The following is a 23,711-nucleotide window of genomic DNA, read 5'->3' as shown; positions in this document are numbered from 1 at the left end:
AAGGCCAAAAAAACTTATCTCTCCACTGCACTCTCCCCCCCCCCCGATGTCAGAGTCAAAGTCAAAGCCCCCGGCTGGCGATGGCGATTGTCCCGCGGCCATTGAAGCCACGCCGGGTGGTGCGAGGTCGCACACCGGGTCTTGGTGTTGGAGCCCCCGGTGTGCGCTCGCAAAGTCCCGCGGCCATTCCAGCCGCGCGGGGCAGTGGTGTCAGGCCCCGCTCCAGGAGCTCTTCAACCCCGCAACACGGGCGGGAGAATTCGCCGTTGCAGGAGCCCTGAAAAGCGGTCTCCCTCCAGGGATCCGCGGGCTCCCGGTGCCGCCGTCCGCAGACCCGCAGTAGCAGCCTCCGCATCAGCAGCAGCAGCGGCATCGGCAGCAGCAGCAGCAGCAGCAGCAGCGCAGCGGCAGCAGCAGCAGCAGCGCTCCTCCACCGCTCCACCCGCTCCGGTCTCGGCCAGCTCCGCGACGGCAACGGTGAGTCGGCACCAGAGTCCCCGGCTTCTTCCCGTTGGAGGCCGCTCCTCGTTGTGGCCTCAACGACAACTGAGACCCGACGAGAAAAGGTCGGGTCTCCAGTGCAGGGAGAGATTCAAAAGTTCCCCCACCCCCCCACACACACATCCCAACATAAAATAACAAAAACTACATAAAAACACAGACAAAAAAATAATAAAACGCGGACAGGCTGCAGAGGCCGCTGCTGGCCAGAGCCGCGCCGCCTACCGCACTTGCAGACATGTTGGGCAGGCCGTTAGGAGTCGGGATATTAAAATCCAAAATACTCTGAAAGGTCTCATGGCGGGCATAACAACTTTGGCCCGCATGTTAGAAAAGGTGGACATAATTAGTGACCACAAGGATGCTATTGCACTATTTTTGCAATGTGCAGTTTGAACTAAATATATTAGAAAGAGGGCCATTCAGCCAGCTCTAGACCCTAAGTTCGCTATACTATGTAAGCAAAGGGCTATAGACCCTGTTATTTGGGGGAGACCTGTCCAAACAGGTTAAAGATTTGGATGAGGAGGCTAGACTTTGGGGCTGATTAGAGCATCCAAAGTATATCTGGGGAAGACATTAACCTTATGGGCATCCTAAGGTAGTTTTTTGTAATAATACTACAAAGAATTGGGTAGAGGTACCCAGCAGCAGCGTCCTGTTTAGGGTTTGGCCCGGGACGACCACTTTGGAAGATGCAAAAGCCTCTACGTCAGCATCTACCCTAACCGAAACCTTAAGGCCCTCCACAACCACGAATGAAACCAAGAAAATAACTTGGTTACCACCGATAACCATGGAGGTAGGTGAATCTGGGGCTCCAGCATTAATAGGGAGCACGGAAGTTGGAGGGACATTGCAACTTCATTTGGAAGCATGGTGTAATATAACTATGGACAGATATATCCTTAGCAGTATTAAGGGATATCTGATAGAGTTTCTACACAAACAAAACCCTCCAGTACAACATGCACCGGACAGAATATACAGATATGCTTACTAAAAGGGAACTACAAAGATTATTCACTAAAGGGGTAATGGAACAAACCAAACCTGAACAACAGGATTTTGTCTCAAACATATTTATTAGAAATAAGAAAGATGGGGGTTGCCGTATTATTATGGATTTATCAACGCTTCACAATGTTGTGCAATATGTTCATTTTAAAAATGGATACTTTAGCAGTGCTAAAGAGTTAGTTTCAGCAGGCTACTTTATGGCAAATATTGATCTTAAAGATGCTTACTATACAATATCCAACAGAGGAAAAATTTTAAACCAGCTTTGGTATTGCCGCAACACCAAAATCATAGAGTAATGGCATAGTTGGATGATATACTTATTGTGGGAATAACTTATGAATTGGCATGTTAGGCAGTGGTTGCCACTAAACAATTGTTTGAACAGCTGGGATTCATTATCCATCCACTTAAGTCAAAATTGACACCATTAACACATTTAATATGTTAATGGCTTTACTAATAGGAAAAGCCACAGAGTTACAATAGGATTAGAGCACTCAAAATTAATAGAGGCCATTTATTTTTGGCCAATGGAGCTAACAATAGAAGCCATAAAAGAATTACAATGGTGGGAACACAATGTTAAGTATTGCTCCAACCCAATAGTTATTCACAACCCGTCTGTGCTATTACAAACAGATGCCAGTGCAATTGGTTAGGGTACAACTGATACCATCTCGAGCTATGGGGGAGATGGAATATACAAGAAGCTAACCTACTTAACACTAAGGGTATAAGTACTTAGAAATGTTAAGTGCATTTCATGGGCTAAAATCTTATTGCTCAGGAATGAAACTGCAGCATGTTAGATGGTAGATAGATAATACCTCGGTGGTGGCATATATAAGTCATATGGGTGGAAGTATATCAACATCTTGTGATGAATTGGCAAATTCAATTTGGCAAAGGTGTGTCCAAAGGAATATTTGGTTATCGGCTACGTTACGAATATTTGGTTATCGGTTTCCCGTGTTACAGGACATGGTGCTGGAACCATGTATAACTTTAAGACATAGTCCTAAGTTACTGGTGCATCCAGGAACTCAGGATAGCTATCCATGCCATAGAAAATATTGATTTAGTAGGTTGTAGACTCTAAAAGACCGCTACGGGACATGGGGCTATCAAAAAAGGACATGATCACAGCAGCACAAAGAAGGTCTACACAAAAACAGTATTTAGGTCATATTAAAAATGGACTAATTACTGCCATAATAACCTTCTGGACCACAGAAATAAGGATGTTCCGGCGGTGCTAGAGTTTTCTCACCAGCCTGCACTATGGAGGACTGAGTTACAGCACTGTGAATAGTGCCAGAAGTGCATTGTCAAGTTATTGGTGGCAAGGAACAGAAAGACAGTCTGTGGGATCACATCCTCTGGTAGTTAAACTTTTGAGAGGCAATGTTAACACCAAGCCACCCAAAATAAGACACAACAAAATCTGGGATGTAACTGTGGTCCTGACCATGCTAAGGAATTGGTCGCCGGCTACAGCATTAAATCTGGATAAACTAACTAAGAAATGGTAATGCTGATGGCGCTAGTCACAGCGCAAAGGGTCCAGTTATTGCAAAAAGTAAGACTGGATGGCTTCACTATGGCGGCAGGAAGTTTGGGGGTTTGTGATCCAGGACCATATTATTAAACAAAATAGACCAGGATCAGCGTGGCAGGTCATAGCATTGATGGCCTACCCGGAGGACAAACGCCTCTGTATAGTGAAGCACGTTTTGTTATACAGTGAAAGGACAAAGGCTATCAGAGGCAAGGAAATGGTGTTTAATCAGCTATAAGAAACCGTACCGTAGAGTGTAAACTCAGACCATTTCGCGGTGGCTGAAATATGGGTTAAGATAGGCGGGAGTGGACACTAACATATTTAAATCTCACTCCACCAGGGCTGCAGCTACATCCGCAGCAAAACGCTTTGATGTATCCATGGACCAAATCCTCAGGATTGCTGGATGGTTGTTGGAGAAAACGTTTCAGAAATGTTATAACAAACCAGTTAGCAGTATGGGAACGTTTTCGGGGAACATTTTAAGTTCTGTATGATAATTTATCCCTGAAGAATACAGGGTTATGATTTGAATTAATTAGATATTATTTATCATTTCCATTAAATAATTGGTATGAATGTTTTGAATATCATTAACAATTTCTCCCAAACTACCAAGGCAGTTGTGAAGCATGGACTCGTTCCACGGCATGAGGTCACAGAGCTTTGAAATCTTCACGTAGTCACTCACGTGACTCCGAAGTAAAATAGTAAGATTAAACGAGAACTTACCAGTTTGAAGTTTGATCTTTATTTTATGAGGAGGAACGTTGAGGGAATACGTGCCCTCCGCTCCCACCCTCGAATGGTCATATCTTAAACTGGTATCTCTTTAATAATCTTACTATTTTAGGTCATTATAGTGTATCTGTGACCTCACACCGCTGCTTTGAAGGATGACACGCATGCGTCGTAGCGGGCTTCTTCACGTATTCCCTCAACGTTCCTCCTCATAAAATAAAGATCAAACTTCAAACTGGTAAGTTCTCGTTTAATCTTACTATTAAACTTGTTGGCATAAGAAAAAGTCAAAATTCTGTTAGGCAATAGACAATAGGTGCAGGAGTAGGCCATTCGGCCCTTCGTGCCAGCACCACCATTCAATGTTGAATTATGAAACATTCTGGTTTAAAGCATTTCAAATTTATGCAAAATTGTGTCTCAGATATCATAATGCCCTGATCACTGCAGCGTAACTAGCACTGAGAGAACAATTATCATGGACATTGGAAACAACATTAGTTAAGAACTGACTTTTTCGTTTCTCCTCCTGCTGATTATTCTGTCCAATCCATTAAAAGCTCCCGAACCTACAAAGAGGATGTTGGTGGTATCCACTGGAATGGTCTCGGAACGATATCTCCGTGAGCTGCGTTCTGGAACATTAACTATTGTTCCCTCTATCAGTTTCAGCAAGCCCTACAAAATACAACATGTGCCATTATCACATTTTTTTTTAATGCAATTTCATCCAATGTATCTTTCAGAGTATATATTTCATATGCCATAAATTTCATCTTTATATGCCAATGTGCATATCATTAAACCACAATGATGTAGGGAATCATTGTAAGGCTGCATAACAACATGAAACAAAAAGTGAGCTATCCTTACCTTGGATCACTATCCTAAAATCAGAAACTTTCTTCCTCAGCTGCTCAGCTGTTTGCTGCACAGGTGAGAGACAACACTTATTCAACCACTACTGTGCAATGTTTAATCTCTGTGTTATGACAAGGAAATAGAGGCAGGGAGAAGGAGGAGATTTTTTAAGATACGAGAATATAGATAGATAGATAGATAGCCTTTTATTGTCATTCAGACCGAAGTCTGAACGAAATTGCAGCAGTCATACATATAATACAATACAATAAAACAACAATAAACACATATTAACATCCACCACAGTGAGTCCACCCAGCATCTCCTCACTGTGATGGAGGCAAAAGTCTTAGGTCGCAGTCTCTTCCCTCCTCTTCTCCCTCTGCGCTGGGGCGATACGCCCCCCCCCCCCCGGGCGATATTAAAAACAGTCCCGCGGCTCAAACACCGCGGCCCGGGGTGGTTGAAGCTGCCGCCCACCAGTCCTGCAGACGCAGCCGCTGGCCCGCGGCCGAACCCCGGACTCAGGCCACCACCGCCAGAACACCGTCCCAGCCACCCTCACGTGAGTACCGTACCGTCTTCAGCCTCGGGCTGGGCCGCCCCGACTTGGGCGCCAAACCTCCCCCAGACCGGGCCGCCCCGACTTGGGCGCCGAACCTCCCCCGGGCCCGCTCCGACTTGGGCGTCGCTTCCCGGGCCGGGCCGCTCCGACTTGGGCGTCGCTTCTTCCCCGGGCTGGGCTGCCCCGACTTGGGCGCCGAACCTCCCTCGGGCTGCCAGCGCCGCACCTTCCCGAGCTCGGCCGCTCCGACGGGAGCCTCGTTCCACCCTCGGGCTGGCCGCCCTCACGGGAGCGTCCCAACCTCTTCCAGCCCTGAGCCGGACCACCCTCACGGGAGCGAGCTCAGGGCGAGTCCTGACGGTGCTCTGCCTCCGGAGCCTCGAGGTCGTCAGCTCCATTAGGCCTCAGCACAGACGGAGGCAGAGAAGGGGAATACGACAAAAAGGTCGTATTCCCCCGCAGGGAGAGACTGCAAACCCCGTTTCAACCCCCCCCCCCCAAAAAAACACAAGCTAAAACCCAAAAACTAGACTAACCAAACAAAATAAACAACATACAAAACACAAAAACAACGGGACTGCCGGTGAGCCGCTGCAGCCAGAGCCGCGCCGCCACTCCGAATGGAGACATTATTGTTAAGAAAGACCTAATCAGATGAGGATATTTTCTGCAGGAAACTGCAGGGTGATAATTAATCTCAACAGTTTGTTAAAATTATAAATACGGTTCATGGAGTAAACAAAGAGAAAATATCTCTGCATTTGGAAAAGTCTTAAAATAGGGCAGGTAAAATGCTGGGGTAAAAGTATAGCAAAACTTGAAGCTTAAAATATGTTTCAGTGGTCTTCACTATGTTTAAGATTTGAGCAATATGGCTACAACAAATCGACTTAACGTGCAATATCCCCATGGTGCTACATCATTGGATATTTTCACTCACTTGTTGCACACCTTCTCCGCCTACATCACGAAGCTGATGTATTCCTGGAATTGCTCCAATCTTATCCACTTCGTCAAGAAACACAATTCCTATTGGGTTATAAAAGAAAACTAAATAGTCAAAATATTAGCATCCCCTTATTTAAGTAAGCATGTAGGTACAGCAGGCAGTGAAGACAGCGAATGGCATGTTGGCCTTTATAACAAGAGGAATCGAATATAGGAGCAAAGTGGTCCTTCTGCAGTTGTACAGAGCCCTAGTGAGACCACACCTGGAGTATTGTGTGCAGTTTTGGTCCCCTAATTTGAGGAAGGACATTCTTGCTATTGACGGAGTGCAGCGTAGGTTTACAAGGTTAATTCCCGGGATGGAGGGACTGTCATATGCTGAGAGAATGGAGCAGCTGGGCTTGTACACTCTGGAATTTAGAAAGATAAGAGGGGATCTCATTGAAACATATAAGATTGTTAAGGGCTTGGACACGCTAGAGGCAGGAACCATGTTCCCAATGTTGGGGGAGTCTAGAATCAGGGGCCACAGTTTCAGAATAAGGAGTAAGCCATTTACAACAGAGACGAGGAAACACTTTTTCTCACAGAGAGTAGTGAGTCTGTGGAATTCTCTGCCTCAGAGGGTGGTGAAGGCAGGTTCTCTGGATGCTTTCAAAAGAGAGATAGATAGGGCTCTTAAAAATAGCGGAGTCAGGGGCTATGGGGAGAAGGCAGGAACGGGGTACCAATTGGGGATGATCAGCCATGATCACATTGAATGGCGGTGCTGGCTCGAAGGGCCGAATGGCCTACTGCTGCACCTATTGTCTATTGTTTATTGTCTATTGTCTATTGAGACTGATCTCCAATTCTATACACTCCAATCTAAGATCATAAGTGATAGGAGCAGAATTAGGCCATTCAGCCCGAGAAGTCTACTCCAATCATGGCTGATCAAATCGAAGTTCCTTGTTGCCACTTCCTTAATAATTGATCCCAGCATTTTCAACTAACCTGGCCATAGTTCTCTATTTCCATGCCAGCCAGCCATCCTGCCAGTCTGCATGAACCATTCTAAAACTTAGAGTCATAGTCATAGTGAAACAGCAAGGATACAGACCCTTCTCCCCAACTTGCCCACACCAGCAACATGTTCCAGCTACACTAGTCCCATCTGTCTGCGCCAGGTCCATATCCCTCCAAACCTGATCTATCCGTGTACCTGTCCAACTTCTTAAAAGATGGGATAGTCCCAGCCTCAACTACCTCCTCTGGCAGCTTGTTCCATTCACCCACCACTCTCCGTGTGAAAATGTTAGCTCTCGGATTCCCACTAAATCTTTTCCCCTTCACCTTGAACCTATGTCCTCTGGTCCTTGATTTCCCTACTCTGGGCAAGAGACTCTGGGTATCTACCCGATCTATTCCCCTCATGACTTTGTACACCTCTATAAGATCATCCCTCATCCTCCTGTGCTCCAAGGAATAGAGACCCAGCCTACTCAACCTCTCCCTATAGCGCACACCCTCTAGTCCTGGCAACATCCTTGTAAATCTTTTCTGAACACTTTCAAGCTTGACAATATCTTTCCTATAACATGGTGCTCAGAACTGAACACAATATTCTAAATGCGGTCTCATCAACGTCTTATACACTACAACATAGCCTTCCAAGTTCTATACTCAATAAACTGATTAATGAAGGCCAATGTGCCAAAAGCCTTTTTGACCACCTTATCTACCTGTGACTTGACCTTCAAGGAACCATGCACTTGTACTCCTAGATCCCTCTGCTCTATAACACTCCCCAGAGAGCTACCATTTACTGTGTAGGTCCTGCCCTTGTTAGACGTCCCAAAATACAACACCTCACAGTTCTCTGTATTAAATTCCATCAACCATTCCTCAGCCCCACCTGGCCAATCGATTCAGATCCTGCTGCAATCTTTCACAACCATCTTAACTATCTGCAAAACCACTCACTTTTGTATCATCAGCAAACTTGCTAAACTTGCCCTGTACGTTCTCATCCAAATCATTGATGTAGATGACAAACAGTAATGGGTCCAGCACCGAACCCTGAGGCACACCACAAGTTACAGGCCTTCAGTCCAAGAAGCAACCTTCCACCATCACCATCTGCTTCCTTCCATTGAGCCAATTTGCTATCCATTCAGCTATCTCTCCTTGGATCCCATGAGATCTAACCTCCAAGAGCAGCCTACCATGCGGAACCTTGTCGAATGCCTTACTGAAATCCATGTATACAACATCTACAGATCTGCCCTCATTGACCTTTTTGGTCATGTCTTCAAAAAAAGAACTTGGACTTTGGATGAAAACAATCAGTGTAGCCGTTGTCCTCAAAACTGTAAAATGCACGGTTAATAGATCTTGGGAGTAATTGCCTTTCAATCCCTTTCGTTTTCTTAAGACATTTTTCACATGCTAATTTCTTTCAGCTCCTCATTCTGGACCTGTTGTTGTCCGTTATTTCTAGCAGGTTTTGTGTGCCTTCTTTGCGAAGACATAATTTATCTTCCATTTCCTTATTGCCAATATAATCTCTCCTGTCTCAATCTGTACGGGACCCATTTGTAATTTTCCTGGGGGGTTTCTGTATCTATTGATGTTTTTATAGTCCACTGATATGGCACATATGTGCCCCGAAGGAATACAACTCGAGTAGACATTAATTAGTTGTTCCGTATTTGAAGAGAACTAATTGTTGCTTGCGGTCAATTTTGTAAATGTCAATTATAACTATTCATAACAGGTGCCATGAAATGAGGTTACTTACCCTTCAGCAAGTGGTAAAGTGAATTTAATTACTTTGAATATTGAAAACATGGAGAATTTGGCAATGATATATTTTTTTCCAGGAACTAAGGGAGAGAGAGTAATGCCCCTGTCCCACTTAGGCTGTTTTTTTAGGCGATTACAGGCGACTAGGCTATTGCCACATGGTCGTCGGAGTGTCGCCTGTATGGTCTCCTCAGTCGCCCAAAGAGTCGTACCTTTTTTCTGGTTGCTGCTGGATTTTGACATGTTCACAACTTTTCGGCGACAGGCGGCACCCGTGAACTTGACGCCAACGATCGTAGCCTGTCGTAGGTACTGTCGCCAGGATGACGTAGGTTGGCGCCGGTGCTGACTTCAATGTTGCCATTCAATGTCAACTTCAATGCCATTAGCGACTACCTACGTCAACCGGCGACAGGTACCGGCGACTAAATTGTCGTAGCTTGTTGCGTAGGTTGTCGTAGGTGTGGTTGTAGATGGACGTCCTAATGGTCGCCGGTTGTCGGCAGCTTGCCCTAGCTTGATGTCGACTAGGAGGTAGGTTGTTGTAGACATTGTCATAGACATTGTCGTAGCGGAGGGGTCCAGTTGCCGGTTTCTCGGCGACCTGCTACGACTATGACAGTCGCCGGCAATAACCGAAAAAAATCGCCTAAGTGGGACAGGCCCCAAAGCTTCACAATGCATTTAATTTCCACTACTCCCTTTCTTTATATTCTATTTTGAAACTAAATATAAAAGTAAATTTCAATAATGTGATATATTAAATATAATCAATTCTGTTGAAAATGTTATCTTACTATTTTTTTTATTTTTTGTGATGCATAGTTGGCGGCGCGACTCACCCGTTGCAGCGGCCCCTACAGCCTGTCTGTCTTTTTTTTTATTTTTTGTCTAGTTAAATGTAGTGTTTGGTGTTTTTTAATAGTGTTTTTAAATGTGTACATATGGGGGGCGGGGCGGGAGGGGGGGGGGGGGGGGGGAAACTGTTTAAATCTCTTCCCTGTCCGGGAGACCCGACCTTTTCCCTGTTGGGTCTCCGTTGTCGTTGGGGCCTAGCACCGTGGAGCGGCCTCCAACCTGAATGACCCGGGGGCTCGGGAGACTGCGGAGCTGCGGACTACTCACCATCGTGGGGCTGGCCGGCCTCGGAGCGTGGGGAGCAGTGGTGACTCGCTGCTGCAACGCGACTCCTGGGGCTCGGAGGCTCCAGCAACGCAGCCGCAGGTCCGGTGAACTGGGACATCGGGAGCTCGCGGGTCCGGGGGGAGAGACCGCTTCCCGGAGCTCCCACAACGCGACTTCTCCAGCCCGTATCGCGGGGTTGGAACAACCCGGACCGGGACCGTACATCACCTGGCGCGGCTTCATGGCCGTGGGACTCACCAATGCCCGTGGGGGTTCCAACCTTGTACTTTCAGACCGGGAGCGGGGCCGTAAATCGCCCCGCGCGGCCTAAAATGGCCGTGGGACTTATCATCACCCGCCTGGGGCTTGGACATCGGGAGAGAAATTGAGAGCAGGGGAGAGAAAAGACTTTGCCTTCCATCACACTGGGTTCACTGTGATGGATGTTTGTGTGAATTTAATTGTGTGTATGTCTGCAGGACATTGTCTTTGTTTGTATGGCTGTGGAAACAACATTTCGTTTGAGTCTCACTGGGGCTCAAATGACAATAAATTTGTATTGTATTGTATTGTATTTCTTGCTTTTTTTGTCTAAAATGTTTAAACTTATCTTGCTCCCAATTGCTAATTTACATAATGCAGTGCAGAATTGATATCCAAGCTATCCAATTGCAACAATTTGTATAACTATTGAGAATGGTCTATGCTTTTGATTGTATATCCTTTATGCCATACTGAGCAATACTACAAAAGAACACGCATTTGAACATACAATATATAATCATGGGTAAAAAAAATAGTCAAACACTAATATTTACCCATTCCCCTCAGTTGATAATTTTAAGAAATTATTATACCTTGCTGAGCTCTGGCAACATTGAACTTTGCATCTTGTAATAGCTTAGCAATGACCGATTCAATATCTTCACCAACATACCCGGATTGTGTTAGGCATGTGCAGTCACAGATTGCAAATGGTACATCCAAGCACTTGGCCAAGGTTTGAGCCAACAATGTTTTTCCTATGAAAGACAAGCAGAATGTTTTGAATTCGAAACTAAAAACTCGTAGAGCTTAAAATCATTGTCCACCAATTTAATTCTTCAGAGATATTTCTGACTACAAAAGACCTCGATCTCTTTCCAATAAATTCATATTGTATATGTAATGTATGTATACTGCTTATACTTCTGGAATTCAGAGGTTGTCCATGTTCTGTGCAAAGTCTCCTGTGCAGTAGCAGACATTAGGCCAATGTTACTGGCAAATTGCTGCTATTGTTACAGCTTTCAATAACAATCTCTGCCTTCAGCTATTCTTGAAATCACAATGTTGTCCCATTTAGTAAATGCTGCCTGCCCTGAAAGAATGGGGCAGATTGCAATACCTGCAGCACGTAACCAGCAAGATCGATGCACAAAATTGAACATCTTACTTGCACCAGTATGAATGTTTAAGAAGGAACTGCAGATGCTGGAAAATCAAAAGTAGACAAAAATGCTGCAGAAACTCAGCGGGTGAGGCAACATCTATGGAGCGAAGGAAATAGGCAACGTTTCGGGCCGAAACCCTTCTTCAGACTGATGGGGGATGGGGGGGTGGGGAGAAGAAAGGAAAAAGGAGGAGGAGCCTGAAGGCTGGGGGATGGGAGGAGACAGCAGGGGGACTGAGGAAGAGGAGGAGACAGCAAGGATTAACAAAATTGGGAGAATTCAATGTTCATGCCCCCAGCATGCAGACTCCCCAAGCGGAATATGAGGTGCTGTTCCTCCAATTTCCGGTGCTGCTCGCTCTGGCCATGGAGGAGACCCATGACAGAGAGGTCGGAAATGGAATGGGAGGGGGAGTTGAAGCGCTGAGCAACCAGGAGGTCAGGTTGGTTATTATGGACCGAGCGGAGGTGTTCGGCGCAACGATCTGTCTCCTCCCATCCCCCAGCCGTCGGGCTCCTCCTCCTTTTTCCTTTCATCTCCCCGCCCTCCCACCCCACATCAGTCTGAAGAAGGGTTTCGGCCCGAAACGTTGCCTATTCCCTTCGCTCCATAGATGCTGCTGCACCCGCTGAGCTTCTCCAGCTCTTTTGTGTACCTTCGATTTCCCAGCATCTGCAGTTCCTTCTTAAACAAGTAATTATATGAAATTGGAAGTGGCATTTTGGAAATAAGTAACATTGTAGTTCATGGTAATATTCACTAGTAAATAAACAATTTCAAATTATTTGCAATTTGAGTACACTACTATTTAGGGAATGCTACAGTTTTGAGGAATACAATGCTTTACATTAAATGTTAATTGAGGGTCCCATTTCCCTGCTTGGGTCAACATTAAAACAGTTTCATACTATTCAAAGTACTGCAATGAGAACCTCCATTAACCTCAATAACATTCCTCACTCAACTAATATCACTATCATATACAGAGAGAGATGACCCATTCATCACATTGCTGCTCTGGATGTTGTCCTTTGTTAACTCACTGATGTGATTTTATTTTAATAACTAATTAGAATAAAGGGGAGGCCATTTCAGACTGAGGTGAGAAAAAACGTTTTCACCCAGAGAGTTGTGAATTTATGGAATTCCCTGCCACAGAGGGCAGTGGAGGCCAAGTCACTGGGTGGATTTAAGAGAGAGTTAGATAGAGCTCTAGGGGCTAGTGGAGTCAAGGGATATGGGGAGAAGGCAGGCACGGGTTATTGATAGGGGATGATCAGCCATGATCACAGTGAATGGCTCGAAGGGCACCTGCACCTATTTTCTATGTTTCTATGTTTCTATGTTGATTGAAGATTTTGGTTGTTTTGAGAGAAATGGCAAATTAGTTCTGCAAAAATCAAAATGATTATATTGAATATGTCAGATTCATTTTGTAACCAAACAATATAAACCAGTCTTCATGGGCAGATTTATTTGTACTGTATTGCACCACTGAAACAAAAAAGAAATAATATTTAAAACATACTAATACCTGAGCCTGTGGGGCCAAGCAGAATGACGTTACTTTTGTCCAATTGAACAGTATCATCAACAGAGTCCAGGTTCTTCCTAAAATTTCTCTGTAGTACCGGTTGTGATAAATAAGACGAGGGTGGAATCAAATCTGTTAAATGCAGTAGTTCTGTAGAAATGTAAAAATGAACATCTTATAAATCCTTATCTATAGTTGGGACAATGTTGAGAAGTCTGATGTAAAGCTGCAAAAAACAGGTAGACGTTTACACCAGTGACTCAAAATTTCAAAGAATTAATTTTACCAAAGGTATACTCGATAAATTACAACACTAAACATATGGTCCATAAATATCCACAAAATGTACAGTGCACCATCTCTTACCTCTCAATCCAAACTCACACCCAAACTCACTGATGCCCCACAGGTAATTATTAATCAACCATGATAGCTACAACTCCCAAATAAATTACAGAATACTCAATGACACACTTTCCTCTAAACTTATTCCATTTTTAGGATGTGTGCCCCATTGACAAGTCCAGCAGTTAATACCCTATCCCTTTTCACCCTTAAGTAATTCGTGGTAAGATCACTTCCTCTTCTGATGAAAGTACTGCCAGGGGTTGGCAAGTATATGGAATTCCAAACTGCAGTGATAGTTTGAAGTTAACACTGTATAGTACTTGCATCATCATCTAACTAGTTTACTTAAGCAAATCACTTTTAAAGGATGCAGTATTGCACAATACCCTACAGATTTTAACCATATAACCATATAACAATTACAGCACGGAAACAGGCCATCTCGGCCCTACAAGTCCGTGCCGACACAACTTTTTTTCCCTTAGTCCCACCTGCCTGCACTCATACCATAACCCTCCATTCCCTTCTCATCCATATGCCTATCCAATTTATTTTTAAATGATACCAACGAACCTGCCTCCACCACTTCCACTAGAAGCTCATTCCACACCGCTACCACTCTGTGAGTAAAGAAGTTCCCCCTCATATTACCCCTAAACCTCTGTCCCTTAATTCTGAAGTCTTGTCCTCTTGTTTGAATCTTCCCTATTCTCAAAGGGAAAAGCTTGTCCACATCAACTCTGTCTATCCCTCTCATCATTTTAAAGACCTCTATCAAGTCCCCCCTTAACCTTCTGCACTCCAGAGAATAAAGACCTAACTTATTCAACCTATCTCTGTAACTTAGTTGTTGAAACCCAGGCAACATTTTAGTAAATCTCCTCTGTACTCTCTCTATTTTGTTGACATCCTTCCTATAATTGGGCGACCAAAAATTGTACACCATAGATTTACACATTTTAGATGGCAGTATAGTACCCATGTAAAGGATGCCATGTGCAACTCCCAAACACAATTCCATCAGGAATGAGAACAAGAGAGTCCTAACTGATTTTGTTTCCTTCCTCCTAAAGAGAAGCTTCATTGAGTCCTTAAACTGAAATTAGTTATTGCAATAAAGACCATAGATTACACCAGGGTTTTTCTTCCCTCTCTGTAAAGCTATTTATTCCAAATAATAAAATTAATCTGAAATTCATCTGGTTTTGATAGGGCTACATGTCCTGTCGAGTATTACTGATTTCATACACACATATTGGAGAGGTTTAAAATGACAGAGATTAGGGTAAGTGGATGAACCTTGCAAGCCAACATCCAAGAAGGGGAAAGTTAAATGGAGATTTACAAAGGAAGTTTTTTTCTAAAAAAACCAGTGGTAACTGCCAAGGGAGTCTGCAGTTGTATAGGGCTCTGGTAAGACCACATCTGGAGTATTGCGTACAGTTTTGGACTCCTAATTTGAGGAACAACATCCTTGTGATTGAGGTAGTGCAGCGTAGGTTCACGCGATTGAGCCCTGGGATGGCGGGACTGTCATATGAGGAAAGATTGAAAAGACTAGGCTAGTATTCACTGGAGTTTAGAAGGATGAGGGGGCATCTTATAGAAACATTTAAAACTATAAAAGGACTGGACAAGCTAGATGCAGGAAAAATGTTCCCAATGTTGGGCGAGTCGAGAACCAGGGGTCACAGTCCTAGAATAAAGGGGAGACCATTTAAGACTGAGGTGAGAAAAAAAGTTTTCACCCAGAGAGTTGTGAATTTATGGAATTCCGTGCCACAGAGGGCAGTGGAGGCCAAGTCACTGGAAGGATTTAAGAGAGAGTTAGATAGAGCTCTAGGGACTAGTGGAATCAAGGGATATGGGGAGATGGCAGGCACGGGTTATTGATAGGGGACAATCAGCCATGATTATAATGAACGGCGGTGCTGACTCGAAGGGCCCAATGGCCTCCTCCTGCATCTATTTTCTATGTTCTATGGGAGGTGGTGGAAGCAGATACAATATCAATGTTTAAAGGGCATTTGAACAGGCATATGAAACAGCAAAGAATGGATGGAGATAAACAGCATGTAAGAAGATGGGATTAGTTTAATTTGGCATCTTGGTTGGCACAGATATCGTGGGCCCGTGGCCCTACATTTCTATGTTCTAACAAATATGGGAATCCTTGGGCTGCGACTGATTAGAAAGAGAAGCATGCAGGAGAGCACGAGGAACCTTGCATTCCTTCAGGAGTAGCATACAGAACCCCAGTACAAATGTGAAAAGGAAAGCACCACCTTCCATCCTCCCTATCCATCCATAAAAACACTTCCTGCTCCGACTGTGGCAGAGTTTCAAATCACCCTCTGGCCTCATCAAAAGCAAAACCCACAGAGCTGGAGTGGAGTATTGTACAACCCTGTAGTAATGCTCAAGAAAAATAGAAAACTTGCCTCTGGGAGAGCTTGAGTAGCCATCAACATAACCCCCAGAGCGCTGTGTGACATCAGGTGGAATATTGGTGTTTAGTCGTTTATAGTGATTGTAGACAGCTACCGAGAGAACTTTCTTTGCTTGGTTTTGACCAATAATATATTCATCCAAAAATCGATGGAGCTGTAACCAAAGATATTGAATAATATTTCAAAATACAAGTAGTATTCAACCTGAGGAGCACCTTCAACAACAGACTGGTTCCACCGAGACGCAGGACAGAACGCCACGGGAGATCCTTCTTCCCCGTGGCTATCAAACTTTACAACTCCTCCCCCTTCTGTTGTGGGGTAGACTAATGCCCCTGTCCCACTTAGGAAACCTGAACGGAAACCTCTGGGGACTTTGCGCCCCACCCAAGGTTTCCGTGCGGTTGCCGGAGGTTGCAGGTGGTTGCCGGAGGTTGCAGGTAGTGGAAGCAGGTAGGGAGACTGACAAAAACCTCCGGGAACTGCACGGAAACTTTGGGTGGGGCGCAAAGTCTCCAGAGGTTTCCGTTCAGGTTTCCTAAGTGGGTCAGGGCTAGGCGACTGAGACATGACATCACTCTCCCCTCCACCCCCACCCCCCTCCCTCAATCTTTGCACACGCCCGAAGCCTTTCCACTCATCACTTTAATTTCATGTTTCATGTACTTTGTGTTTTTTTTATGACTTGGCAGATCAATTTCCCTTCTGGGATAAATTAAGTCATATCGTATCATATCGTATAGTCATTTCCCACCTGTTCCTTTCATCAAGTTCAGGGCTGATTTTCGACAACAGTGCCTTTTTCCTGCACTATCCCCATATCTCTTGATTGCATAGAAACTGATTGGTACTGTGTCCCTGTGAGTGTTCCCCGTCGCATGTAAAAGGAAGGCAGGCACTAGCATAGCAGCCATTCGGGAGCAGCTGTATTGAGGTAAAGTCCTAAATTGAGGTAAGTGTTGAGGCTTTGACTCAAGACACTTAAGTGCCTGTCCCACGAGCATGCGACTGCATGCGGCAAGCGTGACCTAACATGGTCGCTTGAACCGTACGGCCTCGCGGGGCCGGTCCCACTTCGATCGCCGGAGCCGTATGGAGTTGTGCGGAGCTGGTCCCGACATCGCGCGGGGCTCCGAAAAACTGACACTGTCCAGAAATTCGGCGCGGCAACGGCCTGCCGGCCCGCAGCCGCATTGAGGCCGTACGCATCGTCTCGATGCCGTACGCAGCGTCTTGACGCCATATGTCACGAGCGAACTTCCCGCGGACTTCGCTCAAACTTTACGTCAACTCGTACAGGATCACTCGACCTCCGCGCGACCCTCGCTTCCGGTTTGGTCGCGCTTGCCGCATGCAGGCGCATGCTCGTGGGACAGGCCCTTTAGAGCTGCATTTGATGATAACTGTTGAGGCTTTGGTTTGAGAGGTTGAGTGACAGCAAGATACGGTAAGGTCTTTTTTTTTGCAGTCCTTTAATCTAAATGCAGTTGGCATGGCACTTAGGGCAATGGTACGCGGCCCCTTACACGCTGTGGGAATTCAGGGAACTTCCAGTGTCCCTGACAAATACACCTGTGAGAAGTGCAGCTATATCTCCTGACTGATCACGTGACGTAACTGGAGGTGCAGCTAGATAACCTCAAGATCATTTGGGGGAATCAGAGCGTCATAGATAGGAGTAGGTCACGCTGAGGTACAGGCTGAAAGTAAATGTCATAAGTCATAGATGACTGTCCATCTTCAAATCCAGTGTTAAAGCGCATTTGTACTCCCTGGCTTTTGACCATGCCTGAGGCTTTGCTTCTGTTTGTGGTGTTTTTGATGTTTCTTTATTTTACTTGTCTTTTCCTACTATTTCTTTTGATTGGTATTTTTGGTGTGTATTACCTTTTTTGACAATGATTAGTGATGTACAGCACTTTGTTGCAGCTTTGTTTGTTTTTAAAGTGCTCTATAAATAAAATTATTATTATTATTATTATTATTATTATTATAGGAGTAGAATTAGGCCATTTGGCCCATTCAGTCTACTCCGTCTTTCAATCATGGCTGATCTATCTCTCCCTCTCAACCCAATTCTCCTGCCTTCTCCATAAAGTTTGAACCACCAGGAAAGTGAGACGACAGAGAGTGCAGGAACCCCATGTGGACATTTCCCTCCAAAAGAATATCCTTTTGTATCCCGTTGGAGGATGACTGTTCAGAACAGATCCGTCGCAGCAGTCAGGTCTGTAGCACCAGACCCGGGCGCTGTGGCACAGCGGGGCAGGATGAGGTCAATTAGTTATAGGAAATTCCTTAATCAGAGGGACATAGGAGATTCTGTGGTGGCAAATGGGACTCTAGGATGGCGGGTTGCCTCCCTGGTGGCAGGGTCGAGGAAGTCTTGAAATGGCTGCAGTACATGCGCAAGGGGGGAAGTGAGCTGCCGGAAGTCATTGTACATGCTGACACAAATGACATTCATAGAAACATAGAACCATAGAAATTAGGTGCAGGAGTAGGCCATTCGGCCCTTCGAGCCTGCACCGCCATTCAATATGATCATGGCTGATCATCCAACTCAGTATCCCGTACCTGCCTTCTCTCCATACCCTCTGATCCCCTTAGCCACCATGGCCACATCTAGCTCCCTCTTGAATATAGCCAATGAACTGGCCTCGACTACCCTCTGCGGCAGAGAGTTCCAGAGATTCACCACTCTCTGTGTGAAAAAAGTTCTTCTCATCTCGGTTTTAAAGGATTTCCCCCTTATCCTTAAGCTGTGACCCCTTGGCCTGGACTTCCCCAACATCGGGAACAATCTTCCTGCATCTAGCCTGTCCAACCCCTTAAGAATTTTGTAAGTTTCTATAAGATCCCCTCTCAATCTCCTAAATTCTAGAGAGTATAAACCAAGTCTATCCAGTCTTTCTTCATAAGACAGTCCTGACATCCCAGGAATCAGTCTGGTGAACCTTCTCTGCACTCCCTCTATGGCAAGAATGTCCTTCCTCAGATTTGGAGACCAAAACTGTACGCAATACTCCAGGTGTGGTCTCACCAAGACCCTGTACAACTGCAGTAGAACCTCCCTGCTCCTATACTCAAATCCTTTTGCTATGAAAGCTAACATACCATTCGCTTTCTTCACTGCCTGCTGCACCTGCATGCCTACTTTCAATGACTGGTGTACCATGACACCAAGGTCTCGCTGCATCTCCCCTTTTCCTAGTCGGCCACCATTTCTTAGGAAAAGGGATGAGGTTGTGAATATAGAGAATTGGCGAAAAGGTTAAAAAACAGGACCTCAAGGACAGTGATCTCTGAATTACTCCCGGTGTCATGTACTAGTGAGGGTAGGAATAGGAATAAGGGTCAGATGAATGCATGGCTGAGGAGTTGGTGCAAGGGATAGGGATTCTGACTTTTGGATCATAGGGATCTCTTCTGGGGCAGAGGTGAGCTGCACATGTGGAATGTGTTGCACCTGAACTGAGGGGGACTAATATCCTTGCAGGCAGGTTGCATCTCCTACTCAGGAGGGTTTAAACTAGATTGGCAGCCGTACATTATTCAATGCCGTGTCATGGAGTCACAGAGTGATACAGTGTGGAATCAGGCCTTTCGGCCCAACTTGCCCACACCAGCCAATATGTCCCAGCTACATTAGTCCCACCTGCCAGCATTTGGTCTATATCCCTCCACATCAGTGGTGAGGTAAGAGGGAAGCTAGAAGTTGATGTAAGAGGCAATGACAGAATGTTCTGTACATAGAACAGGCAGGAGCACAGCAGGGTGGGAGAAAAGATAGTTAGTTTAAATTCCATTTAATTCCATGCTCCAGGCCTGTCAGGTAATGAGGATGAACTCAGGGTGTAGATCAAATTTAAAAGGTATATTAATAGGAAAGGTTTAGAGGGATATGGGGCAAATATTGGCAAACGTTACTCACTTAAATGGAGCATCTGGGTCAGCATTGATGAGTTGGGCTGAAGGGCGTGTTTCTGTACTGTATAACCCTCTGCCTCTATCTGGTTTGAATTAACTCTGCAAATGAACCTCATTGCCCTTTGGGCTAAAGACTTACAAATATTCTTCTGTTGAATGAGACATTTGTCCTCAACCCAGTCCTAAATGGCCTACTTTTTAGTTTAGTTTATTATTGCCATGTGTAACAAGATACAGTGACAAGCCTTTGTTTGCGTGCCATTCAGACAAAGTCTATTCATGAATTCAATCAATCTGTCCACTGTGCATCGACAAAAGATAAAGGGTACAACATTCTGTGCAAAGATTGAAGTCCAATGAAGTCAGATTAAAAATAGTTCAAAGGTCTCCAATAGGGTAGATGGGAGATCAGGACTGCACTCTTGCCAATGTCTCAGTTGCCTGAGGAAGGAAGATGATGGATGGAGACATACAGAAGTGAGAGAAAACAAGGAGGCAGATAGATCCAGGTGAAGGGAGTGAAGGGTAAATGTGGAGATGACTGCTGGAAGTTGCTAAGCAGGAACACCAAGAATGGCGACCAGCAACATTGACCATCCACAGGCTTTGCTGAGTCCCCCTTACAGATCACTTGTTGCTCCAGGTTACAGGTTCTGCATCTCTTGTGTCTCCAGATTTGCAGGAATGTTGCCAGGAATAGAAGATTTTGGCCATAGCAGAAGATTGAATTGGCTTGGATTACTTATCCTGGAAATGTGGAGGATGAAGGGAGATTTAATTGAGTTGCAATTTAATTTACTAAACTGTAACTATAAAGATAAAGTAGGTATGCAGGTGCAGCAGGCAGTGAAGAAAGCAAATGGTATGTTAGCATTCATAACAAAAGGATTTTATAGGAGCAGGGAGGTTCTACTGCAGTTGTACAGGGTCTTGGTGAGACCACACCTGGAGTATTGCGTACAGTTTTGGTCTCCTAATCTGAGGAAAGACATTCTTGCCGTAGAGGGAGTACAGAGAATGTTCACCAGACTGATTCCTGGGATGTCAGGACTTTCATATGAATAAAGACTGGATAGACTAGGCTTGTACTCGCTAGAATTTGGAAGATTGAGGGGGGATCTTATAGAAACTTATAAAATTCTTAACGGGTTGGACAGGCTAGATGCAGGAAGATTGTTCCCGATGTTGGGGAAGTCCAGAACAAGGGGTCACAGTTTAAGGATAAGGGGGAAATCTTTTAGGATCGAGATGAGAAAAACATTTTTCACACAGAGAGTGGTGAATCTCTGGAATTCTCTGCCACAGAAGGTAGTTGAGGCCAGTTCATTGGCTATATTTAAGAGGGAGTTAGATGAGGCCCTTGTGGCTAAAGGGATCAGGGGGTATGGAGAGAAGGCAGGTACGGGATACTGAGTTGGATGATCAGCCATGATCATATTGAATGGCGGTGCAGGCTCGAAGGGCCGAATGGCCTACTCCTGCACCTAATTTCTATGTTTCTATAAAAAATAGAATAGAGGGGAAGGATCTACCACACTTTGCATATTAGTCATTAACAATGGAGGATCGATTTACAGTAAATTTATAGTAGAATTAGTGGGAAGTAGAGGACAAATATTTAAAATATAGCCTTTGCACTATCGACACAGCATGTTAGAAATGTGAATATTTGCCCATAGGATGATATGGGCAATGACTGCATACAACGCGGAGGCACAAAATCTCAATGTGCTGTATTATAACAGACAAGGCTGCAATCAAGGAATTGGAAGTGGATCTGGTTCCTCTTTAAAGTTGGGTTGAATTACCTGCTACATTGTGTATTGCATTGGACCTAATGGATTCAGTCCTTGATAATCAAAATTGTAAGAGGTTTGTGGTGAGCTATTAAGAACGGGAAGTTACGAGTTATTTCTTTGTTTTGTATTAAAACATAGAAAATAGGTGCAGGTGGAGGCCATTCGGCCCTTCGAGCCAGCACTTCAATAAAGGCCAATTAATCAAGAAACAACATTTGGAAGATTCATAGAAACATTAAAAATAGGTGCAGGAGCCGGCCATTCGGCCCTTCGAGCCTGTACCGCCATTCAATATGATCATGGCTGATCATCCAACTCAATATCCTGTACCTGCCTTCTCTCCATACCCTCTGATCCCTTTAGCCACAAGGGCCACATCTAACTCCCTCTTAAATACAGCCAATGGCCTCAACTACCTTCTGTGGCAGAGAGTTCCAGAGATTCACCACTCTCTGTGTGAAAAATGTTTTTCTCATCTTGGTCCTAAAGGATTTCCCCTCTATCCTCAAACTGTGACCTCTTGTCCTGGACTTCCCCAACGTTGGGAACAATCTTCCTGCATCTAGCCTGTCCAACCCCTTAAGAATTTTGTAAGTTTCTATAAGATCCCCCCTCAATCTCCTAAATTCTAGCGAGTTCTAAATGCGTTTTTGCTATCTTCAGTGTGTCGTGAATGCGTAAACAATAACTCCACCTCATTCCCGAGGAGTAATGGCTATCGAAGTTGGACTTTGAGAACGTATAAAAACTGCCATTATAAGGATACTTAAAATCAAGCTGAACACATGCATTAAACCAATTCACGCCAATTGCAGTTTAAATATATAACAAATAACAAAATTAAAATGTGTGAACCTTACTTCTTTGGGTGCGGGTAGATTCACCTGGCAGTCACTTTTAATAGTTGTATGCCACAACTCTACTTCTTTGTAGCTGTTTGCAAGAGTTTTTTTTGAATTCACCATCAAAAAGAAGTGTTGACATATACTGCATTGTACAAATGGTGCAGCATCTGGAAAAGATCAGTTAATATTTTATATGTATGAAATCTTGTGGAACATTGAATTTTCTACATGGAATTGTAAAGCAGAAACTCACATTAATGCATTCAACTCATAAAGTGTCCAAGGTCATATCTGAGATATTACAACAAAAACAGGCTTCAGGCTTATCACTGTTTTAAATCACCTACCAAAACCAACTCATTTCTCGGCCAAATATGTAGATTTCAGCAAACAACACAGGGAAAAGAGGTAAAGAGCTGAGTTATTAGGAGAAGAAATTCAGTCGTGTGGATTCAAAACTGCTAATAGGTCAGAGAATCATGGAAACATCGGGTGCATAAAGAGGTCATTAATGGGTCGGTTAACCTATGATGAGCGTTTGTCGGCACTGGGCCTGTAATCGTTGGAGTTTAGAAAAATGAGGGGGACCTCATTGAAACATACACAATCGTGAAAGGCTTGGATAGAGTGGATGTGGAGAGGATGTTTCCACTCGTGGGAGAGTCTATGACTAGAGGTCATTGCCTCCAAATTAAAGGATGTCCTTTTAGGAAGGAGATGAGGAGAAATGTCTTTAGTCAGAGGGTGGTGAATCTGTGGAATTCTTTGCCACAGAAGGCTGTGGAGGCCGTCGGTGGATATTCCTAAGGCAGAGAGAGATAGATTCTTGATTAACCATATAACCATAGAACAATTACAGCACGGAAACAGGCCATCTCGGCCCTACAAGTCCATGCCGAACAAAGTTTTGTACAGGTGTCAGAGGTTATGGGGAGAAGGCAGGAGAATTGGGTTAGGAGGGAGTGATAGATCAGCCATGATTGAATGGCAGAGTAGACTTGATGGGCCGAATGGCCTAATTCTGCTCCTAAAAATGTTCCCAATGTTGGAGGAATCTGGAGCCAGGGGGCACAGTATCAGAATAAAGGGGAGGCCATTTAAAACTGAGATGAGGAAAAACGTTTTCACCCAGAGAGTAGTGAATTTGTGGAGTTTTCTGGCACAGAAGGCAGTAGCGGCCAAATCACTAGATGGATTTAAGAGAGTTAGATAGAGCTCTTGGGGCTAGCAGAATCAAAGGGTATGGGAAAAAGGCAGGCC

General features: G+C 44.6%; 1 protein-coding gene across 1 annotated transcript in view; it reads right to left on the bottom strand.

The window, feature by feature from the left end:
• LOC129695910 (ATP-dependent Clp protease ATP-binding subunit clpX-like, mitochondrial) overlaps positions 1–23,711 on the bottom strand; it is a 54,905-nt gene that overhangs the window by 20,936 nt on the left and 10,258 nt on the right. The window contains exons 4-9 of the mRNA XM_055633361.1: positions 22,467–22,618; positions 15,869–16,031; positions 13,080–13,229; positions 10,970–11,134; positions 6,193–6,281; positions 4,340–4,504 (exon numbers count right to left, since the gene is read on the bottom strand). Of these exons, the coding sequence (XP_055489336.1) occupies positions 4,340–4,504; positions 6,193–6,281; positions 10,970–11,134; positions 13,080–13,229; positions 15,869–16,031; positions 22,467–22,618 (884 nt within the window). The remainder of the gene's footprint in view (positions 1–4,339; positions 4,505–6,192; positions 6,282–10,969; positions 11,135–13,079; positions 13,230–15,868; positions 16,032–22,466; positions 22,619–23,711) is intronic.

The sequence above is a fragment of the Leucoraja erinacea genome, chromosome 3 (genome assembly GCF_028641065.1).
Source record: "Leucoraja erinacea ecotype New England chromosome 3, Leri_hhj_1, whole genome shotgun sequence".
Classification (NCBI taxonomy): domain Eukaryota; kingdom Metazoa; phylum Chordata; class Chondrichthyes; order Rajiformes; family Rajidae; genus Leucoraja; species Leucoraja erinaceus.
The sequence above is the reverse complement of the archived record's forward strand: the minus strand, read 5'-3'. Positions and strand labels throughout refer to the sequence as shown.